Raw genomic sequence first — 23,754 nt, forward strand, 5'->3', positions numbered from 1 at the left:
GAATTGTCTACCGTACTTCTCATTTACTTCTATGTGTAATAAGGATGATTTATCCATTCATTGTTAATAACAAGTTAAGTGGTTGTTTTTATATGTCTTGACTTATCTTGCCATATGTGTGTGATTATGTGATTATTATTGATGATAATTACAGATTATAATTATTGCACCATAACTCTTCAACTAATACAATAATTATGTATTGAAGAACAATGGCTGGAGAACAACAACCAAGTAATAACATCAACTCTCCTAACGTCACTCTCACAAATGAGCAATTTCAACAACTCCTTGTTGCCGCTCAAGGCAGCAACAATAATCAAAACAACAACAACGAAAATCGAAACTCTCCGAACTCATGCTCACATAAAGAATTTATGAATTATAAGCCACCAAGCTATAAAGGAACCGAAGGACCAATTGAAATAAACCACTGGTTCGAAAAGATGGAATCTGTGTTTCGTTTGTATAACTGCGGTGAAGCTGACAAGGTCAAGTATGCTACTAGAAATCTATCTGGTGGAGCTTTAACTTGGTGGACTGCATATGCTGGTACAGTTGGATGGACTGCTGCCCTAGCCATACCATGGGAAACATTAAAAACCATGCTGGCTGGTAAGTATTGTCCCAGGAATCAAGTCCAGAAATTTGAAGTGGAATTCTGGGAGTTAAGAATGAAAAATCTAGAAGTTGAAGAATACAACAACCGATTTCTGGAGCTAGCTGCTCTATGCCATAGTATGGTTACTCTTGAAAGCAAGAAGATTGAAAAGTATATCATCGGTCTTCCTCCTCAGATTCAGGGGAATGTTATAGCTGCTGGTAAAGAAACTATTGAGGCTATGATGTTGATGACTCAAAATCTGGTTATGGCTGCGAGAAGAAATACCAAGAAAAAACAGACCGAAGTGAAGGCTACTGATAACAAAATAAAGTTCGAGCCTACTCAAGGTACAGGTCAGAATTCAAACAAGAAGGTTGGTGATACTACAAAAAGTGGTTATATTGGAACAAAGCCGCTATGTAATCGCTGTGATACGCATCATTATGGGTTTTGCACTGCTGTGTGCGGAACATGTAAGAAGATTGGTCACTCGGCCAAGAATTGCAAGGTTGGTCTGCCTACTACAAATACAAATCAAACCGTGCCTACTTGTTTCGGTTGTGGGGAAAAGGGGCATTACAAAACCAACTGCCCTAAGAACAATACTGCAATAACTGGAAATGCTAAGGGAAGAGCATTCTTCATGACTGATGAAGAAGCTAGGGATGAAGATGACGTCATTACTAGTATGTTTCTTGTCAACAACTGCTATGCTTCTGTTTTATTCGATACTGGTGTTGATAGAAGTTATGTGTCTACTGAATTATGTGCCTTATTTAACGAGAAACCTCAAAACTTAGACACTAAGTGTGTTGTAGAAATGGCCAATGGGAAATTTATAAAAGTTAACCGGATCTACAAGGAATGTAATCTGATTCTAGCCAATAAAACCTTCAAGGTTAACTTATTGCCGGTCGAACTAGGAAGCTTTGATGTAATCTTAGGGATGGATTGGTTATCCCCAATGAAAGTGGGTATCCAGTGTTTTGATAAGACAATTAATATTCCTCTCGAAACTGGTGAAATTCTTGTTATCCAAGGAGACAAGAGTGGTTCCAAACTTAACCTTATCTCATGCATCCAAACCCGAAAGTACTTTATGAAAGGATGTCAAGCCATTTTGGCTCACAAAAAGGAGGTCAAGCCAGATGAACGGCGTATTGAAGACGTCCCTGAAGTTTTTCCTGATGAACTCCCTGGTCTTCCACCACAAAGACAAGTTGAGTTTCAAATCGATTTGATCCCCGGTGCTGCACCTATTGCAAAGGCACCATACCGGCTAGCTCCATCAATGAAAGAGCTATCTATGCAACTACAAGAGCTTCTGGAGAAAGGATTCATTCGTCCTAGCTCATCACCGTGGGGAGCACCTATATTGTTCATCAAAAAGAAAGATGGTCCGATGAGGATGTGTATCGACTACCGTGAACTAAACAAGTTGACCGTCAAGAATTGTTATCCTCTTCCTAGAATCGATGACTTGTTTGATCAGTTACAAGGATCAAGCATCTATTCCAAGATCGACCTGAGATCTGGATATCATCAACTTAAAGTTAAGGAATCCGATGTTTCCAAGACTGCCTTCCGGACTCGTTACGGACATTACGAATTTTTGGTAATGCCCTTTGGGTTAACTAATGCTCCTGCTGTGTTCATGGATCTCATGAACCGTGTATGCAAGCCTTATCTAAATAAGTTTGTGATTGTTTTCATCGACGATATTCTCATCTACTCTAAGAGTGAGAAAGAACACGAACAACACCTCCAACAAATTCTGGAATTACTAAAGAAGGAACAGTTGTATGCAAAGTTCTCCAAGTGTGAATTTTGGTTAAAGACTGTCCAGTTTTTGGGACATGTAGTTGACAGTGATGGAATACATGTCGACCCCGCAAAGATCTCGGATATTCAGAACTGGGAAACACCTAAGAACGCGAAACACATTCGTCAGTTCCTAGGACTTACCGGTTATTATCGAAGAATTATCAAAGATTTCTCCATTCTTGCCAAACCACTCACTAAGTTGACTCATAAGGATAAGAAGTTTGAGTGGTCTAGTGAGCAGGAATCTGCGTTTCAAACCCTGAAAGAAAAGTTGACAACCGTACCAATCTTATCACTACCTGACGGAACTGAAGGCTTCGTAGTCTATTGTGATGCTTCAAACCAAGGTTTTGGGTATGTATTAATGCAACGCCAGAAATTCATTGCATATGCATCCAGACAATTAAAGAAGCATGAGAAGAACTATACTACTCATGACTTGGAACTAGGAGCTATAGTATTCGCATTAAAGATATGGCGACACTATCTTTATGGAATAAAATTCACCATATTCACCGATCATAAGAGTCTCCAGCACATCTTTGATCAAAAGCAACTGAACATGAGACAAAGACGTTGGGTCGAATTACTAAATGACTACAACTGTGAACTCAAGTACCATCCTGGTAAGGCAAATGTTGTTGCTGATGCACTCAGTCGGAAGGATCGAGTCAAGCCTATCCTAGTGCGAGCTTTGAATATGATCATTCAAACAAATCTGACAGCTAAAATTCGGGAAGCACAACTAGAAGCTATAAAGCAAGAAAATATCAAACATGAAGGACCTTCAGGATTTGAAAACCAATTACAAATCAAGGAGAATGGAACACGGTATTACAACAACCGTATCTGGGTTCCTCAATTCGAAAATCTGCGAAAGCTAGTCTTGGATGAAGCACATAAGACTAGATATTCTATTCACCCAGGCTCCAGTAAGATGTATCACGATGTGAAAGAATTTTATTGGTGGCCTAATCTAAAATCTGATATTGCTGAATATGTGAGCAAGTGTCTTACTTGTTTAAAAGTTAAGGCCGAGCATCAAAAACCGTCTGGTTTACTGCAACAACCGGATATTCCGCAGTGGAAGTGGGAATGTATCGCTATAGACTTTATTACTGAATTGCCCAAGACTTCTAGTGGCAATGATACTATATGGGTCATAGTAGATCGTCTTACTAAATCAGCTCATTTCTTACCGATCAAGGAGATCGACAAGATGGAGAGATTGTCACAACTGTATATCAAAGAAATTGTCTCTCGTCATGGTGTTCCTATATCAATCATATCCGATCGCGACAGTAGATTCACTTCCAGATTCTGGAAATCCTTACAAACTGCTCTTGGAACTCAACTCGACATGAGTACTGCTTATCATCCGCAAACCGATGGTCAAAGTGAACGAACCATTCAAACATTGAAAGATATGCTTCGCGCTTGTGTTATCGACTTCGGCAAAGGCTGGGATAGACATTTGCCTTTGGTTGAATTCTCTTATAATAATAGTTACCACTCGAGTATTAAGGCTGCACCTTTTGAGGCCTTATGCGAACGAAAATGTAGATCCCCACTGTGCTGGGATGAATTAGAGGACAGACAGTTAACTGGTCCTGAAATCATACACGAGACAACCGAAAATATAGTTCAGATTAAGAAACGAATAGAAACTGCCCGCAGCCGACAGAAGAGCTATGCTAATAAAGGTCGGAAAGATTTGGAATTCCAAGTTGGTGACAAAGTCATGTTGAAAGTATCCCCTTGGAAAGGCGTCGTTCATTTTGGTAAACGAAGCAAACTAAGTCCGCATTTTGTTGGACCCTTCAAGATTACTGAAAGGATCGGAACCGTGGCTTATCGATTAGAATTACCTGCAGAACTTAGCAGCGTACGCGACGTATTTCATGTCTCGAATCTTAAAAAGTTTCTCGCTGATGACACTCTCGTTATTCCTTTGGATGACATTCGCATTGATGATAAAATGCACTTCATAGAGGAACCCGTAGAAGTCGTGGACAGATCTGCTAAACGCTTGAAACAAAGCACCACACCTATTGTTAAGATCCGTTGGAATTCACGACGTGGCCCCGAGTATGTGACGACCCGGGAATTTCTGACCAAATTTAAACTTAATCTTTATATGATTTCGATACAATAAGCAAAGTCTGTAAGATTGCGTCTCAAAAATTTTGAACTATTTATATATTCAATTGACCATTGACTGCTCTTGACGATTCACGAACAATTAACTATAAATAGATATGTGTGTGTGTATATATATATATATATATATATATATATATATATATATATATATATATATATATATATATATATATAATTGAAAATATAATTGAAAATATTATATGTTGTTATTTTTAAAATTAATGATGTAAAATAAAATAAAAATATGATATTATGATAATTATTATATAAAATATATGTATGTATATAATGAAAGTATATTAAATATATATTTTGTGATTTCGAAGTTATTTAGTAAACAAAGGTAACGCTCAATTGTCATTCGATTGATAGTAAACGAGTTAAAAAGAGACTTATGTGATTTTAAAAATAAACGGTGATCCGAAAATGAGTTCTATAAACTATACACTTATTAAAAATGTATTTATGAGCTGTTTATTAAATTTTAGAATTTTTTTATAATTTACCCAGAATTGAGAGGGATAGTTGATGTAATTTTTATTTAATAAATTAATGATCGAATTTTATACCATAATGACTGAAATAAATAAAGGAATTTAATTTTAAAATTTGGGATTTTTCCAAATACTTTTATCCGCCACTGAGTAGCAACTGAGTACGAAATAACAGTATGTGAAGAACTGTCGGCAGAGATTTAATCGTTATCTACACGTTTCCTTTTCATTGTTTATTTCTAATATTTAATTATCATTGTTTTGTTTGTGGAGTACACATCACCACCAGTTAATGTTTTGATTCATTATTGACATTTGACATATATCAACTTATGTTAATCTCTTGTTGTTTAAAAACCACGTACTCAAAACTAGTATTAACATTCTTGTTTCTTTTATCCCAAAACACATACATAAACCCATCATCAAACAACAAGATTTCATGTTCTATTTTGTGTTTAAACCCGTACACCCATGAAACACCCATCACCCTCATTTCGTTGTTTAATCACCACACATTTATCATCACCACCTTTCACGGCTATAAACCATCACTACCAATAACCACCATCACGGTCTTGAACCTCCATGACCACCACAACCATCGTGATACATCACCAAGTCTATCATAACCACGGCCATCACTATTTTTTTTTTACAATCACCATCATCGAGCCATCATCACCTCACCTCTATAAACCATCATCCATCGAGCACCTCTATTGCTTTTGTCTTCAACAATCACACAACCACAGCCATCTCCTTGGTACTCGACAAACACCACACTACCAACCCAACCAACAACCACCATCGATTATATATCTTGCTGTTTCTGTTTTCAATTCACAGCCCAACCAAAACCTTACTCGATTCTTTATGTTTGCAACCAACTCTCCACCAACCCACAACCCATCTCCACCACCTTCATAACACTTACAACCGTCACCACCAAAACACGCATATAACCGCCACAAACCACCACTTCCTCTCTCTATTTTTCTTTCTTTCTTTTCCTTGATACTAGCGATTGTCGCTGCTATCCCTTTTGTAATACTCGAACATAAATGGTGAATAATTATTATGTTTAATAATGATGATGATTACCAACCAGCTTTTTCTTTTCTTTTTATTCTCTTGTCCCACCAATACAACCAATCCAAGTATTACGTCCATTATTACTAATTGCGTTTTAAAATAAAAAGGGGAAAAGAACAATCGTGGGCTGTTATGAACCTGATGTCATATTGGGCTATGATTTTATATTTGCAACTTAGGCCACGTTTTTGCTGTTGGACTAAGATCCAACTTAATATTTCTGATGGACGTACCGTTTCCCTATTCTTCATTGTAAATTCAAACGTAACAAGATGATAAAGTGATAATGAAAATGACGAATGGATTATGATGTTAATATATTATGGATGGCGGAGTATATGATGATGATGATGCATGTATTATGTTGATGATGGTACGTATATGAAGATGATGGTGATCGTAATGATTAGATGATGTTGAATGATCATGATAATGGAAGATGTATGATGATCCATGATGAACGATTATGATGATATGTATATTTATGATGATGTTGTCGTGAGGCTAGTTATGGCGATTGAGAAAAGATGAAGATGATCACAGGAAGTAGGTTATAAGAGTTTAAATCCTTATTATTATTGAAAAGAGGCAGCAGAGCAACAGTTGAGTGTTGGGTGTTTAACCGAGAGGTCTCGGGTTTGAGCCCGGGCGGAGACACTTTATGTTCTTTATTTTTTTTGGAAGCTTTTTCTTGAGGTAGCTATGATTATTATTATTATTGTTGTTGTTATTGTTATTGTTATTGTTATTGTTATTAGTATCATTTATTAGTTATTAGAATTATTATTATTATTAACCTAAGTATTATATATATAAATATTAGGGTTATTACTATTATTATTAACATGTGTATTAGTATAAATATTATCATTATTAGTATTGTTATCATTAAAAATTACTGTTTTTATTATTTTCATTTTTACTAAAAATATCATTTCTATTAAAAGTATCATTATTATCACTATTAGAAAAATTATCATTTTTATCGAAATTATTATTATTATTATCATCATTATTATTTCGACAACAATATTATTTTTTATATTATTATTGTTATTATTAATATTAGTATCAATATTGTTATCATAATAACTATTATTATTATTATTGTAAAATAAAACAACTTTTTATTTATTTATCATTATTATCAATATTATTTTATCAAATAACTATTAATTATATACAATCATATTTACTATATATAACAAAACTATAGAACAAAACTATGGTAACACTTTTATAATAAATATTAATATTAATGAATGTAACTAATTAGGTTACTAATGAAACACATAATTAAAATAACAGTTAAATCACTAATAATATATAAATTTGTTTGATTACAATTATATGTATTAATATATACCTGATATAGGTTCATGAATCCGAGGTCAACCCTACACTTGTTAACTGACGTTATATGTATTTTTACTACAAAATACAGTATGTGAGTTCATTTGCTCCCTTTTACTCTTTACATTTTTGGGACTGAGAATACATGCGCTGTTTTTACAATTGCTTTATTAAATGCTTTTGAAATGCATTTTGAACTGCGAATACATGAAATGCTTTTATAAATGTTTGACGAGATAGACACAAGCAAAACATTCCTCGAATGAATTATGTGGATGTGATAATTGTCACATTTGAATTATGTGGACGTGATAATTGCCGCAAGTGATATGAATATTTTTCCCCTGATTATTATTGCTTGGTAACCTAAGAATTAGGGAACATCACTAATTTTGAGAATTAGTGCACGCCTAATTCACGCGAATCCTAAAGGTAGCTACCGGGTTTAACACCCCCACCCAGAATGTTCACTAGACGGAAGGGCTAGTGGGCGTGGTGTTTAGTACTTCGAAGTTTATATGATTATTATACAGACGAGATGTTCTGTTTTGGGGATATTATTATGCGCATTATATGTTAAGGTCGGTTATCAAGCCAAACTATGAAAGCAATGAAAAGTGAATGTTATGTATCGAGAGAATGATTTTATACGCAGGTTATGTGTATGATATTTTTGTGCACTATATATGTGTACGGTTACTAAGATTTATGAAAGATGATTTCGTACACGAGAAAGGTGTACTGTATTTAAAAGATATCGCATGGATATCGCATGGATATCGCATGTACATTACAGGTGGGTATAGGATTCGGGCACATTTGTACCATGCATCATTTAAATCTTGTGGTCTATCAAAATGATAAATTTTATTGTTTTAAGATAAACCTATGAATTCACCAACCTTTTGGTTGACACTTGAAAGCATGTTTATTCTCAGGTATGAAAGAAACCTTCCGCTGTGCATTTGCTCATTTTAAAGACATTATTTGGAGTCGATCATCGCAATGGGACCAGATGTTGGTGACTTCGTCCAGATGGATTAGGACGGGGTATGACAGAGTATACCTGGGAACCTGAAGACCAAATGAAACAGAAATATCCCCATCTCTTCTCAACCGCTGATGCATCCGAGAAGTCTACCTAAAACTTCGGGACGAAGTTTTTATTAACGGGGAGGTACTATAACAACCCTCACTTTTCGACTTCTAAATTTACTGAATTAACCCTAGAGTTATCTGCCTGACTATATGTATTAAGGGTTGTTATATACAATTAAATATTGACCGAATAGTAATTTTTAGTCAACAACGTACGCTTAAATAAATAATATATTATTAATTTATATAATTTGACATAATTTAACTAAGTATATAAACTTTGTATCACTTTTATTATTTAGTTAATGCATAATATATTTAACTATATAATAAATCCAATTATACATAAATGTAATAATATTTACAAACTTACTAAAACTATAGTTTAATAATTAAAATCATAATTATTATTAAAAATACAAAATACCGAATTATTTATTATTTTTATGCAAAATTCGTATTCATTAATTAAATAAAAATAAAAAAATAAATTGACAAATATTCTTGAAAAAGTACTAAATCAATTTGTTTATTTAAAATATATATATATATATATATATATATATATATATATATATATATATACATATATATATATATAATCCTTAAAATAAATGAATTTTAAAAAATAAATAAATAAATTACTTTTTAATTAAAAATTATAATGAAAAACTACTTTTATTATTTTATTTTGTGCATTATCCCATGACCTAATATTTAATACTTTTGAATTTTAAAATCCCATTAAAAATTAAAATATTTCTTTTTCTTTTAATTATTTTATTCTTTTTACCTAATTTTTTCAAGTATAAATACCCCTCATTTCTCATTCAAACTCACACCAAAATTTCTCTCATTCACTCTTTGAAGAATTACTACTAGTAAGTATTCTTTTCTTACTTTTTACTTTTTACTATTTACTTTGATTTATTATTATTTTTTACCGAAACATGTAAATAATGTTATAAATTATATGTAATTAAAATAAAAATAAATAACATGTTATAATTAGTAATATATGTTACTAAAATTATAAAAGTATTTTTATGAATTAATATATAGGAATTTTAATTAAAATCGAATTAATGAATATATATGTATATACGCACCTAACGTGAAGGTTATAATTAAAGATAGCGTACAAAGACTACAAACATCACCGCTACTTGTGGCCTAGGGTGATTCTTGTTACCATTATGGGAAGCTTGTGGATCTCGAATGCAAAGACCTAGATTCTGGTCAAGAGATCCTGGGCTGCTCGGTAACAATAGATCATTCGAGTGACTTGCATGTTAGCAACGAAGTTTGGGCGAGATTGTACAATATCTTTGTTAAGAATTATAACCCGAACATTCTTAAACTAGAAGCTTACTATAAGTGGAAGCTTTCCATAAATAGTAGGTTTCAAAAAATAGAAACTTTTGAGAAATATGAACTTTTCTCGAAAACCATCACTGTCAATATAGTTGCTATATTAATAAACATACTTTATGTCAGTTAGACATTAACTAATCTAACGTTATACCTCTAGGTTGATATCCAGATCACTTACTTGCTTTACTTTCCTTCTTGCGTGGGATACTTCAACTGCTATTTAAGGTGATTTTCATAGCCCCACTTTTACTGTTTACTTAACTATTTATAACTTTTGGGGTGAGACACATGCTTGATTTATAACTTTTTTACGTTTAGACACAAGTACTAAAATGTTATTGTGCTGTCGTGCTTTGTCATGCAAATCCCCACCGTAATATCGTTAATTGCTGAGGTATAAGATGTAAACTTAGTTATTGTGAGTAGCGCTATTGAGAGTAACGTCTCTAACCATTTGACCTCTGGTCTTTGGTTACATAATAATGATTCAACGACACTGACTGTACAAGGTGTCATGGGGTAACTTTTGTTTAATCGCGATATTACAAACTGCAGCAACACTTTTAGATTGATATATTTGGTATCAATCAACCTTAAACTAAATCTTGTGGTCTAATGCATATTATATAAACCTATGAATTTCACTCAACCTTTTTGGTTGACACTTTAAGCATGTTTTGTCTCAGGTGACGAAGAAGGTGATTGCTATGAATGCTACATGATGAATTGAATGCTGCTGCATGGAGTCTTCATTTCATTACATTTACTTTGCATGTTAAAACAAATACTATTTCGGTTTGGATTTGATGTAAAAACTTTTAATGCTTCCGCTATTTTATTAATAAATGTTTTATTCAAAATGTCTCATATAGAGTCGTTCTCGTTTATACAGCTGTGTTATGATATGAATGGTCACAAATACCCCTGGCCCTATTTGGGGGTGTGACAGATTGGTATCAGAGCAGGGTTGTTATAGAGAACCATGATTGCATTTTATGTGTGTCTTATGTGTTAGCTAGGGTGCCTTAGCAATCTTTAGGACTATAGCCTTTCCTGCTTTAGTTTTAATTGCCTATTCCTTATTATCTTGCTATCTGTTATCCATACTTTCACAAATACCCCTGACCCTATTTGGGGGTGTGACAATGATGTAGAAATTAATTGTATACTGCTATTATTAAAAAGGGGTTTAGGTTGATTGTGGAATAGGGACTGTTACAGGAGTTACAGGTGTTGGTGTTCATGAATGGGACGAAATAAGGGCACAAACAATAAAAATTTAAATTTATATAATAAATAAATTAAGAGTATGATATAAGGGCATTTTAGAAAGTTTGACAAAAGAATGGTGGATCTATAAAAAAGAAGTTTGGATTTATCACTTCCCTTCTATCATACTCTTAATTTATTTAATATATAAATTTAAATTTAATTTTTTTTATTGTTTGTGCCCTTATTTCATCCCATTTATGAACACCAACACCTGTAACTCCTGTAACAGTCCCTATTCCACAATCAACCTAAACTCCTTTTTAATAATAGCAGTATACAATTAATTTCTACATCATTGAGGAAGCACCAGATTTATTACTCCATTTAGTCTCGGAATGGATTATATCCAATTTTTCAGTGTGTCAATAAAATTTACTTTTTGTTCTTTACCTCTTTTGATACCTCTTTTGATGGTGACTTACCCGTTCAAAACTTCGACGAACTACTTCTTTGTTCCGATTATGACCACTGACAATGAACATATTTTCTTCAATTTCAGATCTCGACTTATTCCAGCAAGAAAATTACTTATACAAAGTGGGTCTGTTGTAGATTTGTAGAGATATACAGATTTCAAACTTCGTAGCAATTATTGTGTAGGTGTAGTTCAAGAGAAAAAGAAAGATTTAGTTGTAAATTATTATTATTAGTAAAAAAATTTTGGGGAATGAAGGGAAAAGACGAAGAGGGGAGAAGTGCCGGAGGTAGGTGGGAAAAGTAGCTCAGGTGAAGGAAGAGAAATAATGAGATAAGGGCATTTTTAGAGAGTTACTTAAAATAATGGTGGAAGTATAAAATTTGAGTGTGGAAATATCATTACCTCGTAGTAGAAAAAACAAACAGTGAGGACTACTCACTTCGGGTGTAATTGTCTTTTTAAATTTTTTTAACGAACTTATTTAATTGAAAGTTAAACGTTAAGGTTATATTTGATGACAGGTTTTTTTTGAAGCTTTTAGCTTTTAGTTTTTATGAAACAACTTTTATTAAATTTAAAAACTCTGTTTGGTTGCATGAGCTTGAAGTTTTTTAAAGGAGAGAAAAAGTTATAAGCTATTAAAACTAGCGTTTAACTTTTAGCTTCTAGTTTTGTCATCTTACTATTTATTTTAATACTTTCAGTCAAGGTTGAAAAAGACGCGAGACGTGGCCGAAACGGTAGCGACTTCAAAACGTTGCAACGGAAAAAAGGGACCGAGACGGGGTCGAAACGGATGTTGACTAATGTTGACTTTTATATATATAAATATATATTTACACATATTTTAGAGCTAAAAAACCTTTGCTGACAAGTTTGTACCTATAATTGCTATTATCGTTAATATAATACAAAATGGAATACTAAACTAAGTCAATTTTGATTGATTTGACCGACTTATGACCAATTTTAACAGAATTTCTGACTTTTGACCGGCGTTGACCCAATTTTTCCTGCATTTGACCTGACTTTTGACCGTTGACCGACTTATAAGAAAACGGGACGGGGTCGAAATGGTTTAGTCACCAAAGCGCCGCAACGGGCGTCGCAACGGACGCAACGAACGCCGTTTACAATAGTGCTTTCAGTTAATCTGCCAAACCCGCTTCGAGCTACCGGCTAATAGCTACCCGCTTCGAGCTACCGGCTAACAGCTAAAAGCTACCAGCTACTAGCTAACATTCGCCAAATAAAATGCAAATGCGCTCTTAGCGTGGTGATGGTTGTTGCGCCTTCTCATCTGGTCCACCTGGGTTTGAACTCTACGATTCTCCACCGTTTTTTTTATTTTGTGTTTTGACTTTCATCCCTCCATTTTTTTTTTTTTTTGAACGGCTGGTTAGCTGGTTAGCTGGTTAGACACACTCACACGTTAGGTAGAAACCCGGGATCGAACCTCACAACCATCGTCGGGAATTTCACCCGCACCCGGACTGCTTTGAACACGTGCAGCCCACCTGCATAGACAGAATGCGACTACACGTGTCCTGGATCGCCTGCTGGGAAAACTCCCCCCCCAGAATCGAACCTGCGCCACTTCAGTGAGAGGTGAATACGGGCCCGCCCCCAAAGGAGCTGATACCACTCAAGCTGATGCCTCGGTGGTTCTTTCATCCCTCCATTTGTTTTCCATTTCAGCCCTCCTATCCTTACTTTTTTTTTTCTTTTCATTTTGTGTTCTTTTATCTCATTTTTGGTTTTTCATTTTCAACCCTTATATTCTGTTTATTATATAATTTATTATATAATATAATTCTTCCATCAACTTTTTTTTACAAGTTTTTTTCTATAATCTTTTTTTTTCTCTTCTTTTCACGGATTTTATTATTAATTAATAAAATATTCAAATTATGTAGGTTCTAATAAGTCTTATTATTGAAGATTAAATTATGTGAATTCAATTTGTTGAAACAGTTATTTTCTTTTCAGTTATGTTAGGCTCACTAAACTTACAAAATTTCAATTGAGAAAACAAAACCTTTTTTAAACGCACCAACGCACGGCTGACTACATAAAACTAAAAGTCCAACACCTACTTGAGATAATCTAAAACAATACTGTAACATACATGATACATATTTCTGATGAGATGATGAGTTTTAAACTCGAGAATTAGTTATTTTTATATGAATTTTTCTTTTGGAGTGTTGGAATCGTGATGGTTTTAATTTTTTTAATCATGTCTCTAAACCTTTTATTTTCTTTCTCTTCAAGACAAAATAAATAAGGTAAGCTATGCTTGTTACGAAAGCTAATGAAACTTATAAACGTAAAGATTTTTACTTGTACAACAATTATTATATTATATCTCACAATAAATACTCCGTAAATATTAAATATTTAAACTTAAATATAACTAGTACCCACACCATAGCAACCAAGAGAGATCAAAAAGAAACAGGTGGCTATACTTTGTCAAAACTAAAACACTTAAAACCTAAAAATACATAGAAAAGAAAAGAATAGAGATGGGAAGAGATAGCTGTCTAGCAAGAGTAACCGCCGGAGTGGCCGTTGGTGGGGCCGTTGGTGGCGCTGTCGGTAAACCATTATTCCTTCTTATATAACCCTAATTTCATGGTTTCGTTCTTTATTGGATTTATTAAAATTAATTAAAGTTACTCCACTAATTTATTGTTGGTAATGCATATTCGTTGATACTTTTATCTACTTATTGCAATTGAAATGAAAATTGATTTTGCTAACGTTAAATTAATTTTTAAGCTCAAGTATCTACGGAACCCTTGTTAGATTTTTTTTTTTTTTCTTTTTTAAAAAAAAAGCAAAAGGAAAAGAGGTTTGATTAGGAAGCAACCTTTTAACTCTTTTTTGTGTGAAAACTTGGATAGATTAATAAGATTTATGATACTTGTATTACAGTAGTTCGAACTTCAGGTTACAAATTAAAAGGAAGTGTTTTTATAATGAACTTGCTTGTGCATAAATATAATATGTGTGTATTGTGCTGTATATAATATAGTTGTAATTATGATAAATATAAATATATTGAGTATATTGCTGTATTGCTATATTAATTCTGTCTTCTGACCCTAGATGGATGATATTTTGGTTGGATTTAGGCTCAACTCTACAATATCTCTGAATTGTGCATTGTAGACTTGTGAAAGTAGGTTGTTGCATTAGTTGTATAATGTCAAGTATCAAGTATTAATTAAGTATTAAGTATACATATCATAAGAAAATTGAAAGGATTGAAAGGTAAAGATTAATTAACAGTTAACATACTTCTTTAGTGATTAATCTAGGAGAAATATGTAACTCATCAATTAAAAAAGAATTCCTTTATGGTTATACTACTCACTGGGAAACGTATAAACGTCAATAAGATGAAGATCTCATGATTGGTAACGGGGGAGGAGACGCTGAAGGTGAAATATTACATTTTTTTGGAACTCAAGAGTGTTATTCAGGCCATATAGAAAATAAGAAAATACTTGCCCAACTATGCGTGAATTTTTTTTTCCCAACAATATTGACTGATAACTATTACCCAAAAGTTGCATCATGAACAACATTGTTGAAATCTGATTGATATAACACCTGTGCTATAGCTTCTTGAGCTATAGTGGAGACGTGTAGTCAAGCATAAATCAACAGATTGCGAGTCTCTATTATATTTACAACGCATCTAAGAAAAACCCTTGTTGCTATTAATCGGTATTTATATGGGACAATCTGCAAACAAATTAGAAATAAATCTTCTAAGAAAAAACTGTGTTGTTTTATTGAAAATTTTTATGCTGCCTTTCAAAAAAAAAAAAAAAAAAAAAAAAAAAAAAAAGAAAATGAACTTCGCAATCTTTTTTACAACTGCTTTTAATTTTACTGCTTCTCTAGCCCATTCTTTTCATTCGGTTTCCCCCTTTGTTGTGTACTTAACTAAGATCAGAACTTGGAAATTGGCTCATACCTTGATCTTTATGCATCTGTTTGCTAGATGTGTATTGATCATATCTTTATGCATCTGTTTGCTAGATGTGTATTGATCATAACAAGTAGGACTTGCTTAAGGATAGACTTTTATCTAGTGTATATAAATTGGCTTGTTGTTGGGTATTTTTATTTTTGCTATCATCTTGATGTTCGAGCTTCATTTTAGAAAGCTTTTAGTGTTTATCTGATAAGTTATATGTTGATATACAGGTGCTGTATATGGAACTTATGAAGCTGTTAGGTTTAAGGTAAGGTCTTATCGTTGCTATTTAATCTCTTAGGTTACAAACCTAAAAAGTTCCTATTGTCATTATCACTGTCTCGATTTTGGGTGTTCAATTTTAATGGGTCAAATAAAAGGCTTCAAATAAAGGGAAAGTGTCAAATGGGTCGAACATGCTGAAAGGCGCCAAAACGTATAGTTTTTGTGATCATTCTTCAGACACTTGTTATTTCCTACAAGCCAACATAATTTTGACGATAAATAATTTGTAGACATTTTGTTGGGCTTTGTTGGTGAAATAAAGATATATATATATATATATATATATATATATATATATATATATATATATATATATATATATATATATATATATATATATATATATATATATGGATCAATGGGGAAGTAACCAAGCGGGGGGAAGCAAATTTTTTTTTTTTTTTGTTTTTGTTTTTTTTGGAATTTTTTTTTTCCGGCATCAAGATCACACGAAAATATGAACATTTAGAAGAGACACTTCGTGATGAATGTTATTATTTAGGCGGGAAAACGATCGACAAAAATAACATTCAAGATAATATTGTTCGTGAAGAATATGAACGTTTTTTTTTCATGTTTTGTGAAGTAAAATTTAGCCCGATTTAGAGTTTAGGGTTTTGGGTTTGGTGTTTTGGGTTTTAAAACACCAAAAACCCAAATTTCTAAACCCTAAATCTAAACCCTAAACCCTAAATTTCTAAACCCTAATATCTAAACCCCATAAACCCTAATATCTAAACCCTAATATCTAAACCCCAATAGCTAAAACCTCAACATACGCTCGAAAAAGACGAGAATTGTTATATATTACTTCTTCGAGCGTTTTCCCGCCAAAATAAAAACATTTATCACAAAGTGTCTCTACTAAATGTTCATATTTTCATCCCATCTATAATGTTCGTGAACAAGGTTTTTTCAAAAAACGGAAAAAAAAAAGTTTTTGCTTCCCCCGACTTCCCTCTTGATCCTACCACTATATATATATATATTGTGTTTGGTCAACCTGACCTGCGCATTTTGTTTCTACATGAACTCATATATATATATATATATATATATATATATATATATATATATATATATATATATAGATTTAATTAAGAGGGAAGCACTTTTTTGGGGGAAGTGGGGGGAATTAATTTTTTTTCGTTTTTTGAAAAAACTTTGTTCACGAACATTATAGATTAGATGAAAATATGAACATTTAAAAAAAACACTTTGTGATGAATATCATTATTTTGGCGGGAAAACGCTCGAAGAAAAAAATAAAAACATTCAATGCATTGAATGTTTTGCTGCTGAGTTTTTTTTAAGGGGTTAGAAAGTAGGGTTTAGAAATTAGGGTTTAGCTATTAGGGTTTACAAATTAGGGTTTTGGGTTTAGAAATTAGGGTTTAGGGTTTAGATTGAATATTTTAACACGAACGGTTTAGGGTTTTGGGTTGAGGGTTTACGGAGTAAACCCGAAAACCCTAAACCCTAAACTCTAAATCGGGCTAAATTCGAAAAAAACACTTCACACAAGATGAAAACAAAACGATGCAAATAAACTCAGCAGCAAAAATTGAATGTTTTTATTTTTTTTCTTCGAGCATTTTCCCGCCAAAATAATGACATTCATCACAAAGTGTCTTTTTTAAATGTTCATATTTTCATCTAATCTATAATGTTCGTGAACAAAATTTTTTCAAAAAACGAAAAAATAAAAAAAAATAATTTGCTTCCCCCTTCCCCCAAAAAAGTGCTTATATATATGTATATATATATATATATATATATACACATATACATATATATATATGCACACACACACACACACACACACACACACACACATATATATATATATATATATATATATTATATATATGTATATATATATATATATATATACACATATACATATATATATATGCACACACACACACACACACACACACACACACACACACACATATATATATATATATATATATATATATATATATATATATATATATATATATATATATATATATTCTACATGAACTCATACATATATTCTGCTTTGTAATATATGGATATGATAATGGAAATGCAGGTTCCGGGGCTTATGAAGATCAGATATATTGGACAAACAACGCTAGGCAGTGCTGCAATTTTTGGTCTTTTTCTGGGTGCTGGGAGCTTGATACATTGCGGGAAGTCCTACTAAGGGAGACTTGTTTCGGTATTACAAATAATAATATAAATCGTTAGTAAACTTTTATAACTTATTAGTGCTGATGTGCACGTTTCTCTTGTTTGATTTAATTCACAAACAGAGCTTTTTATCAGTTTCGTTAAACTTTGCAAGATGGCCAGTCTCGTTTTCGATTTGGTAGTCATTTTCAGCTGCACACCTCTTTTTTTACTTGTGATTTTTTATTTGAGCCATACTAAGTGGACATTATGTTTATATAAATTTAAAGTCTTGGAGATAGTACTTAAGATTGATGATTAGCTTAGTAATTATTAAGATCAAGGAATGGAAATCACCCTTCCGGGTATTAATACATCTCGAATCAACATAAATTAGTTGATTGCACGAATTGTTTTTCTTTATGACCGCAACTCGTCTTTACAATCCTCAGATTACGAATTTATACACAAAATCCGTCGTAGTCCGTTGAGATATAACATTGGGCTTTTGTATGAGCGATATATACCTAAAATCATGAAGGTGCACAAAATTGACACATTACGATTTATTCTTATAAAATCATAAAGTAAATACTTCGTAATTTGGGTGTTTTAACTATCCCCGTTATTATGTTCGTGTCCCCAATACCTTGATGCTCTTAATTGCAATAAGCAATCATCTTCTCTCCATGTTCTCAATTAAACTCAAATCTCTTTGTATAACACACTTTAAATAATGCTACTATCTTGATCTTTGATTGCTTAGTTTTCGGACCTAAGCCTCTAGATGATTTCCTATACAACATCTAACATATCATTTTCTTAAATCTGAGATAGAGGTACCAAGGTAGCGTTATCAACTTAACACTACGTCGTATGGTACATTGGTACACGTGAAACATGTGAAAAAAACAAGAACTTTATAGCAAGCATAATACAACACAATAACAACACGAGACAAAATCAATACACAAATAACCGAAAAACGACCAAAGAGACTAATATACAACACAATAACAACACGAGATCAAATCAAGACACAAATACCATAATGACCAAAGATACTAAACGATCCTAGCCAAACAAAACCAAAAGAGCCTAACGCAACAAAACAACTAAGGAACAAATTCGAACCAATACCCTCACTAAACAAGAACCGAAAACCTAAAAAACAAGAAGCCAACATCCTACAACTTCACATACCATCGACTTTCAATTTCTTGAGCTCGACACTAGGACCTTCTTGATCTTAACCTTTTTTGGTTTTGGACCCAACTTGGAATTAGAATTAACGAGTTCACCTTCCACCCAGGAGCCCTCAAAATCTTTCATGAAATCGAAAAAAAAACCCAAGCACTTTCTAGTGAATGGCCCACCATCGCCACCCCCTTATTCGCCAGTAAAAAGCGCTTGAGAAGCTTCACCTAAAGTGACATCTTCTTCAAAGTCATATAAACACAAAGAAACCTTCTTGCCCGCCACTTTCGATTTTTCATTCTTCGATCCCGAACCAACTTTGACCCCGCAACTCTTAGAAGCAATCACTGGCGATGTCAGTTTTTTAAGATTGTTCCACGCACCATTACACTATATTTCGCATTCCTTACCAAGTAATGGATACAATTCGGGCCCACCCACCTCACTACAAATAGGCCCAATATCTTGAACAATCGGGCTAGGCATAACAGGCTCCACCAAAGGAGGAATACAACACGCATCAGTCTACCATCTTCAAAAAATTAGGTTGGGGTTTTTTTCTTCATCTTCCCCAAATCAAATCAAATCAAATCAAATCAAATCAGTTTCTTCAACCGAGCGCCACAATCCACCATGTCAGATACGAGTGATATGAGTGTGGAGTGGACGGTGTCAATTGTTTGTTCGGACGGTGTGATATCAATTGACACGAAGCCCTTTGTCAGGGAGTCTAGAGTGCTCAAAGATGCTTACAATTTCGTAACTGATTCCATAAAAGTCGAATGCAATTGCGAAATCTTTAGGAAGGTTGAATTGTTCTGTTCGAGACGTACGGAGATTCGGAATGAAAACGCCGATAATGAAATCCTCCTTCAACAGAAGTTGAACGAGTTCAATTCGGAGTTTCACCGAAATCATCAGAACCTGGCACTTGATCTTATGTTTGTACGCCTCTTTTTTCTTCTTCTTTTTTAATTCGTTCCTGTTAGATTTTTTGTTTGATTATAAGACCATGAATAACCCTGTCTGTGAAGTCACATGCAGATCGTTCACTTTTTGGCCTAAAAGTGCGATCTGCCTCTGACGTCCCATTACATAAAATTTAACCATTACATAAAATTTAACCATTTTACATAAATTTAACCATTCATGGTGCGGAATGCGGACTGAAGGTTCCAAATATGCTCAACTAGATCATCGGTTAGTTGGTCGTGCACCGTCCTATCTCTTATTTCTCGGATGATAATGTCTTGATCCCGTCCTCTATTCGGTATCCGTTCTGGACGATTCTCCATATCTTCGGTAATGAACTCTTCCTCCCAATCACTTAACGCAAATCCTTGATCTTCCAAAATCATATTATGTAATATGATACAACAGTCCATAACTCTCCGCATCTTGTTTACCGACATAGTGCGTGCTGCTAACCTTAAAATATGAAATCGACCTTGAAGAACCCCAAGTGCCCTCTCTACATCCTTTCGGGCACTAGCTTGAAACCTAGTAAACTTAATCCTTGGATCATCTGTCGGACACGCAAAACCTTTGACTAGAGTAGCCCAGTCAGGATATATACCGTCAGCTAGGTAATAGCCTTTTGTGTACTGATTACCGTTTACCTCAAATGGTGCTAGTGGAGATGTTCCTTTTTTAAGTTTATCAAAAACATAGGATTGATTCAAAACATTTATATCATTGTTGGAACCCGCCATTCCAAAAAATGCATGCCAAATCCACAAGTCATACGAAGCAACTGCTTCAAGCATAATGGTAGGTTTCTTGTGATCACCCCTAGTGTATTGTCCCTTCAAAGCAACGGGACAATTCTTCCACTCCCAATGCATACAATCAATACTCCCGAGCATACCCTTAAAACCATGTTTCTCTTCATGTTTACTATATAATCGTTGAACATCATATGCATTGGGAGATCTCATGTAACATTCTTTGTATAATGTAATAATACATTTACAAAAGTTATCTAAACAAAGTATTGAGGTTTGCTCACTCATTTTTAAATATTCATCAAACATATCGGCGGCAGTTCCATACGCCAATTGGCGTAGAGCCGAAGTCATTTTTTGCAATATTGTAAAAGTCGGCCGACCGATAGCATCAAAACGTTCTCTAAAAAATCTAAAATGCTCGGGAGTATAATGAGAATCGAAATTAGAAATACCTTGCGATATTCGGAGAAATAGTTCAATCCGCATACGAAAACGCCTTTTAAATTTATATGGCGGAAACACGGGTGTGTCACTAAAATAATCCTTCCATAAGTTTTCTCCAGCTTCTTCACGATTTCTTGGAATATAAATTCGTGATCTTGGAACACGCTCGGATTCGACTTCGTCATCATCATCTTCTAAATGTTGAATTAGTGCAATAATACGCTCGTCTTCCGAATCGGAATCGTAACTAAGTAAATACGATGCCATGAAAGAAAAATAATTGATAGTTATGAGAGAAAATTGTATGATTTTATTGATAGAAATGAAAGACAAATAAAGAGAAATGGTGTGTTAAAAGTGTAGAATGTATGGGTTTATATAGATAAAAATATAATATAGGATTTAAAAAAAAAAAAATTCAAAAAAACACAAAAATAGCCGTTTGCCAACGGCTTTATTTTTCAGCCAATCCGCAACTGACACGTGTCCCTGACGCTACCTCACTCTTCCGTGAAAAACTTGACTAACGCCCCTCTCGCGTCACCGGTAACGCCCCACTAGGGGCGTCAGGGGGCGTCACCCAATGCCAGCAGGTCTGACGGGACCCCTCTGACGCTGCGTTAAAATTGGTCTAAGGTTCGGAATCTGTGTGATTAACCTGTACCTTAAAACCTAGGGATTTATGTATGGTTAATTAGTTAATAATTTTGACGTTAACTTATAAATACAAGCACTTTACCCGTTTTATTTTCTATTGTTTTTTTTTTGTTTAGTTATCATTTTTAATTTTTAATTAATATTCTGTTTTCATATCAGCCTGCTTTTGATTTGGAGATAATAAGCCTCGTAAACTTGTTTATGGAAGACGTTGCTGCCATGTTTGCCAAAATGACTAGTGATGAGGTTTACGAGATTTTTACCGTGAATTTGAAAGAGTTTAATGCACTTTTATTTCAAGCGATGAAATATGATCTCCGAGAATCCAATTGGTTTTTTAGAGAGCTTCAGTAGGTACGGCTTATTGCTGTTGCTGCTGCTGCCACCTTTGTCCTAGTTGTGGATTTTTCTTTATTTTTTTTTTTTGCAAAAAATAGGGAGACCGTTTTTAACGGAAAATGTTTTCGAAAAGGAAACGAATTCAACAAGAGATACAAGAGAAGCTCGTACCTAGAAAACGGCTAACAAACGAACAATTTAAACCGAGCTTCACTTAACCTAAACCGAAACAAAAAACCACTACAAAATGTTATCGAAAATGATGATGGTAACACTAAGTGCCTTTTAATAAGTTGTGTTCGCCTTTATTGTAACTAGCACAAGCTATTGCGTTCTAGTCTTTGTCAATATTATCTTCATTTAGTATGTCAAGCTTCGTCTTCTTCCAAACAAACTTTTTGTGCTCCTCATTATTCAAGTTTGGGTTCGGGTCTGTCTTGTACGGGCAAATTTTAAGCAAAAAGACCGAAAAACTGAAACCGAACTAGTATCGAAAACCGAACCGACAGGGATTCGTTTTCGGGTCTTGGTTTTGGGAGTAGTTCGGTTTCGGTACAATCGGGATCTGTACAGGTCGGGAAAACAACTTATCAGCGCATCCAAACATTAAGTTTTGAACCTTTTGAAAAGAGCCATTGCAATTCCGGGTGTACTACGTTTGTTTGCAACCACCTCTAAGGAGGATAGGGTACACCACTAATTATATTAGAAGTTAGCTTCCCATTAGAGTGCTCCTAATCAACACATACTTCCTCTCCAGGACAAACTGTCACATCAGCGTCACATTACTACTTCCTTTTCTGGATTAAACACTACCAACAATGACATACTCTCTCAAATAAATTGGGACTCATTTAAATTATTCAATTAAAGAGTTTACAAACTTTAATACTAATGGTACAAATAATATATATATATACAATTACATCCGTTCACAAATATTTCAAAGAAACACGAGAAGGAGGGATAAGGGATCTGGACTAGCCCCTGGACAAGCTGCTGCCAATGGTGTCGTGGGGAGGGCTAGCCTAGGCGGGACTCAAGACCCAACCATTAGGAGCACCCTTAGTTACCCATCAACTTGAACAAATTAAATTGCTTCTTTTACTTACTTGATGGTTGCTGCAAATACCCTCTTTAATGAATGAGTACATAAAAAGTCAATTTATTTGTAGGCTTGGCCTTCTGCTCGCATCTTATCAAAGAGATTGTGTGCATCTACACATCGTCTATCATAAAACTATCCCTTTATTAGG

The 23,754-nt window shown here is 33.9% G+C and overlaps 2 protein-coding genes across 2 annotated transcripts; both read left to right on the forward strand.

Annotated features, from left to right (window-relative positions):
• The first annotated feature begins 212 nt into the window (after window positions 1–212).
• On the forward strand, window positions 213–11,837 carry LOC139864556 (uncharacterized). The gene is made up of 4 exons (XM_071853138.1): window positions 213–1,803; window positions 2,467–2,550; window positions 3,154–3,259; window positions 11,777–11,837. Exons 1-4 carry the CDS (start codon window positions 213–215, stop codon window positions 11,835–11,837), a joined length of 1,842 nt encoding a protein of 613 aa, XP_071709239.1.
• Window positions 11,838–14,127: 2,290 nt separating this feature from the next.
• On the forward strand, window positions 14,128–18,354 carry LOC139864816 (uncharacterized). Its single transcript, XM_071853387.1, has 3 exons — window positions 14,128–14,296; window positions 15,920–15,957; window positions 18,055–18,354. The coding sequence occupies exons 1-3, from the start codon at window positions 14,224–14,226 to the stop codon at window positions 18,166–18,168; spliced, it is 225 nt and encodes a 74-aa protein (XP_071709488.1). The 5' UTR covers window positions 14,128–14,223; the 3' UTR covers window positions 18,169–18,354.
• The last annotated feature ends 5,400 nt before the right edge of the window (window positions 18,355–23,754 follow it).

Source organism: Rutidosis leptorrhynchoides, chromosome 8 (genome assembly GCF_046630445.1).
Source record: "Rutidosis leptorrhynchoides isolate AG116_Rl617_1_P2 chromosome 8, CSIRO_AGI_Rlap_v1, whole genome shotgun sequence".
Classification (NCBI taxonomy): Eukaryota; Viridiplantae; Streptophyta; class Magnoliopsida; order Asterales; family Asteraceae; genus Rutidosis; species Rutidosis leptorrhynchoides.

Coding starts and splice junctions, on each gene's coding strand:
- LOC139864556 (XM_071853138.1), top strand. CDS start 213: ATGGCTGGAGAACAACAACCAAGTAATAACATCAACTCTCCTAACGTC. Junction 2,551..3,153: donor TAAGAACGCGAAACACATTC/GTCAGTTCCTAG, acceptor CAAATCTGACAG/CTAAAATTCGGGAAGCACAA. Junction 3,260..11,776: donor ATCAAGGAGAATGGAACACG/GTATTACAACAA, acceptor CTTCAATTTCAG/ATCTCGACTTATTCCAGCAA.
- LOC139864816 (XM_071853387.1), top strand. CDS start 14,224: ATGGGAAGAGATAGCTGTCTAGCAAGAGTAACCGCCGGAGTGGCCGTT. Junction 14,297..15,919: donor GGCCGTTGGTGGCGCTGTCG/GTAAACCATTAT, acceptor GTTGATATACAG/GTGCTGTATATGGAACTTAT. Junction 15,958..18,054: donor ATGAAGCTGTTAGGTTTAAG/GTAAGGTCTTAT, acceptor ATGGAAATGCAG/GTTCCGGGGCTTATGAAGAT.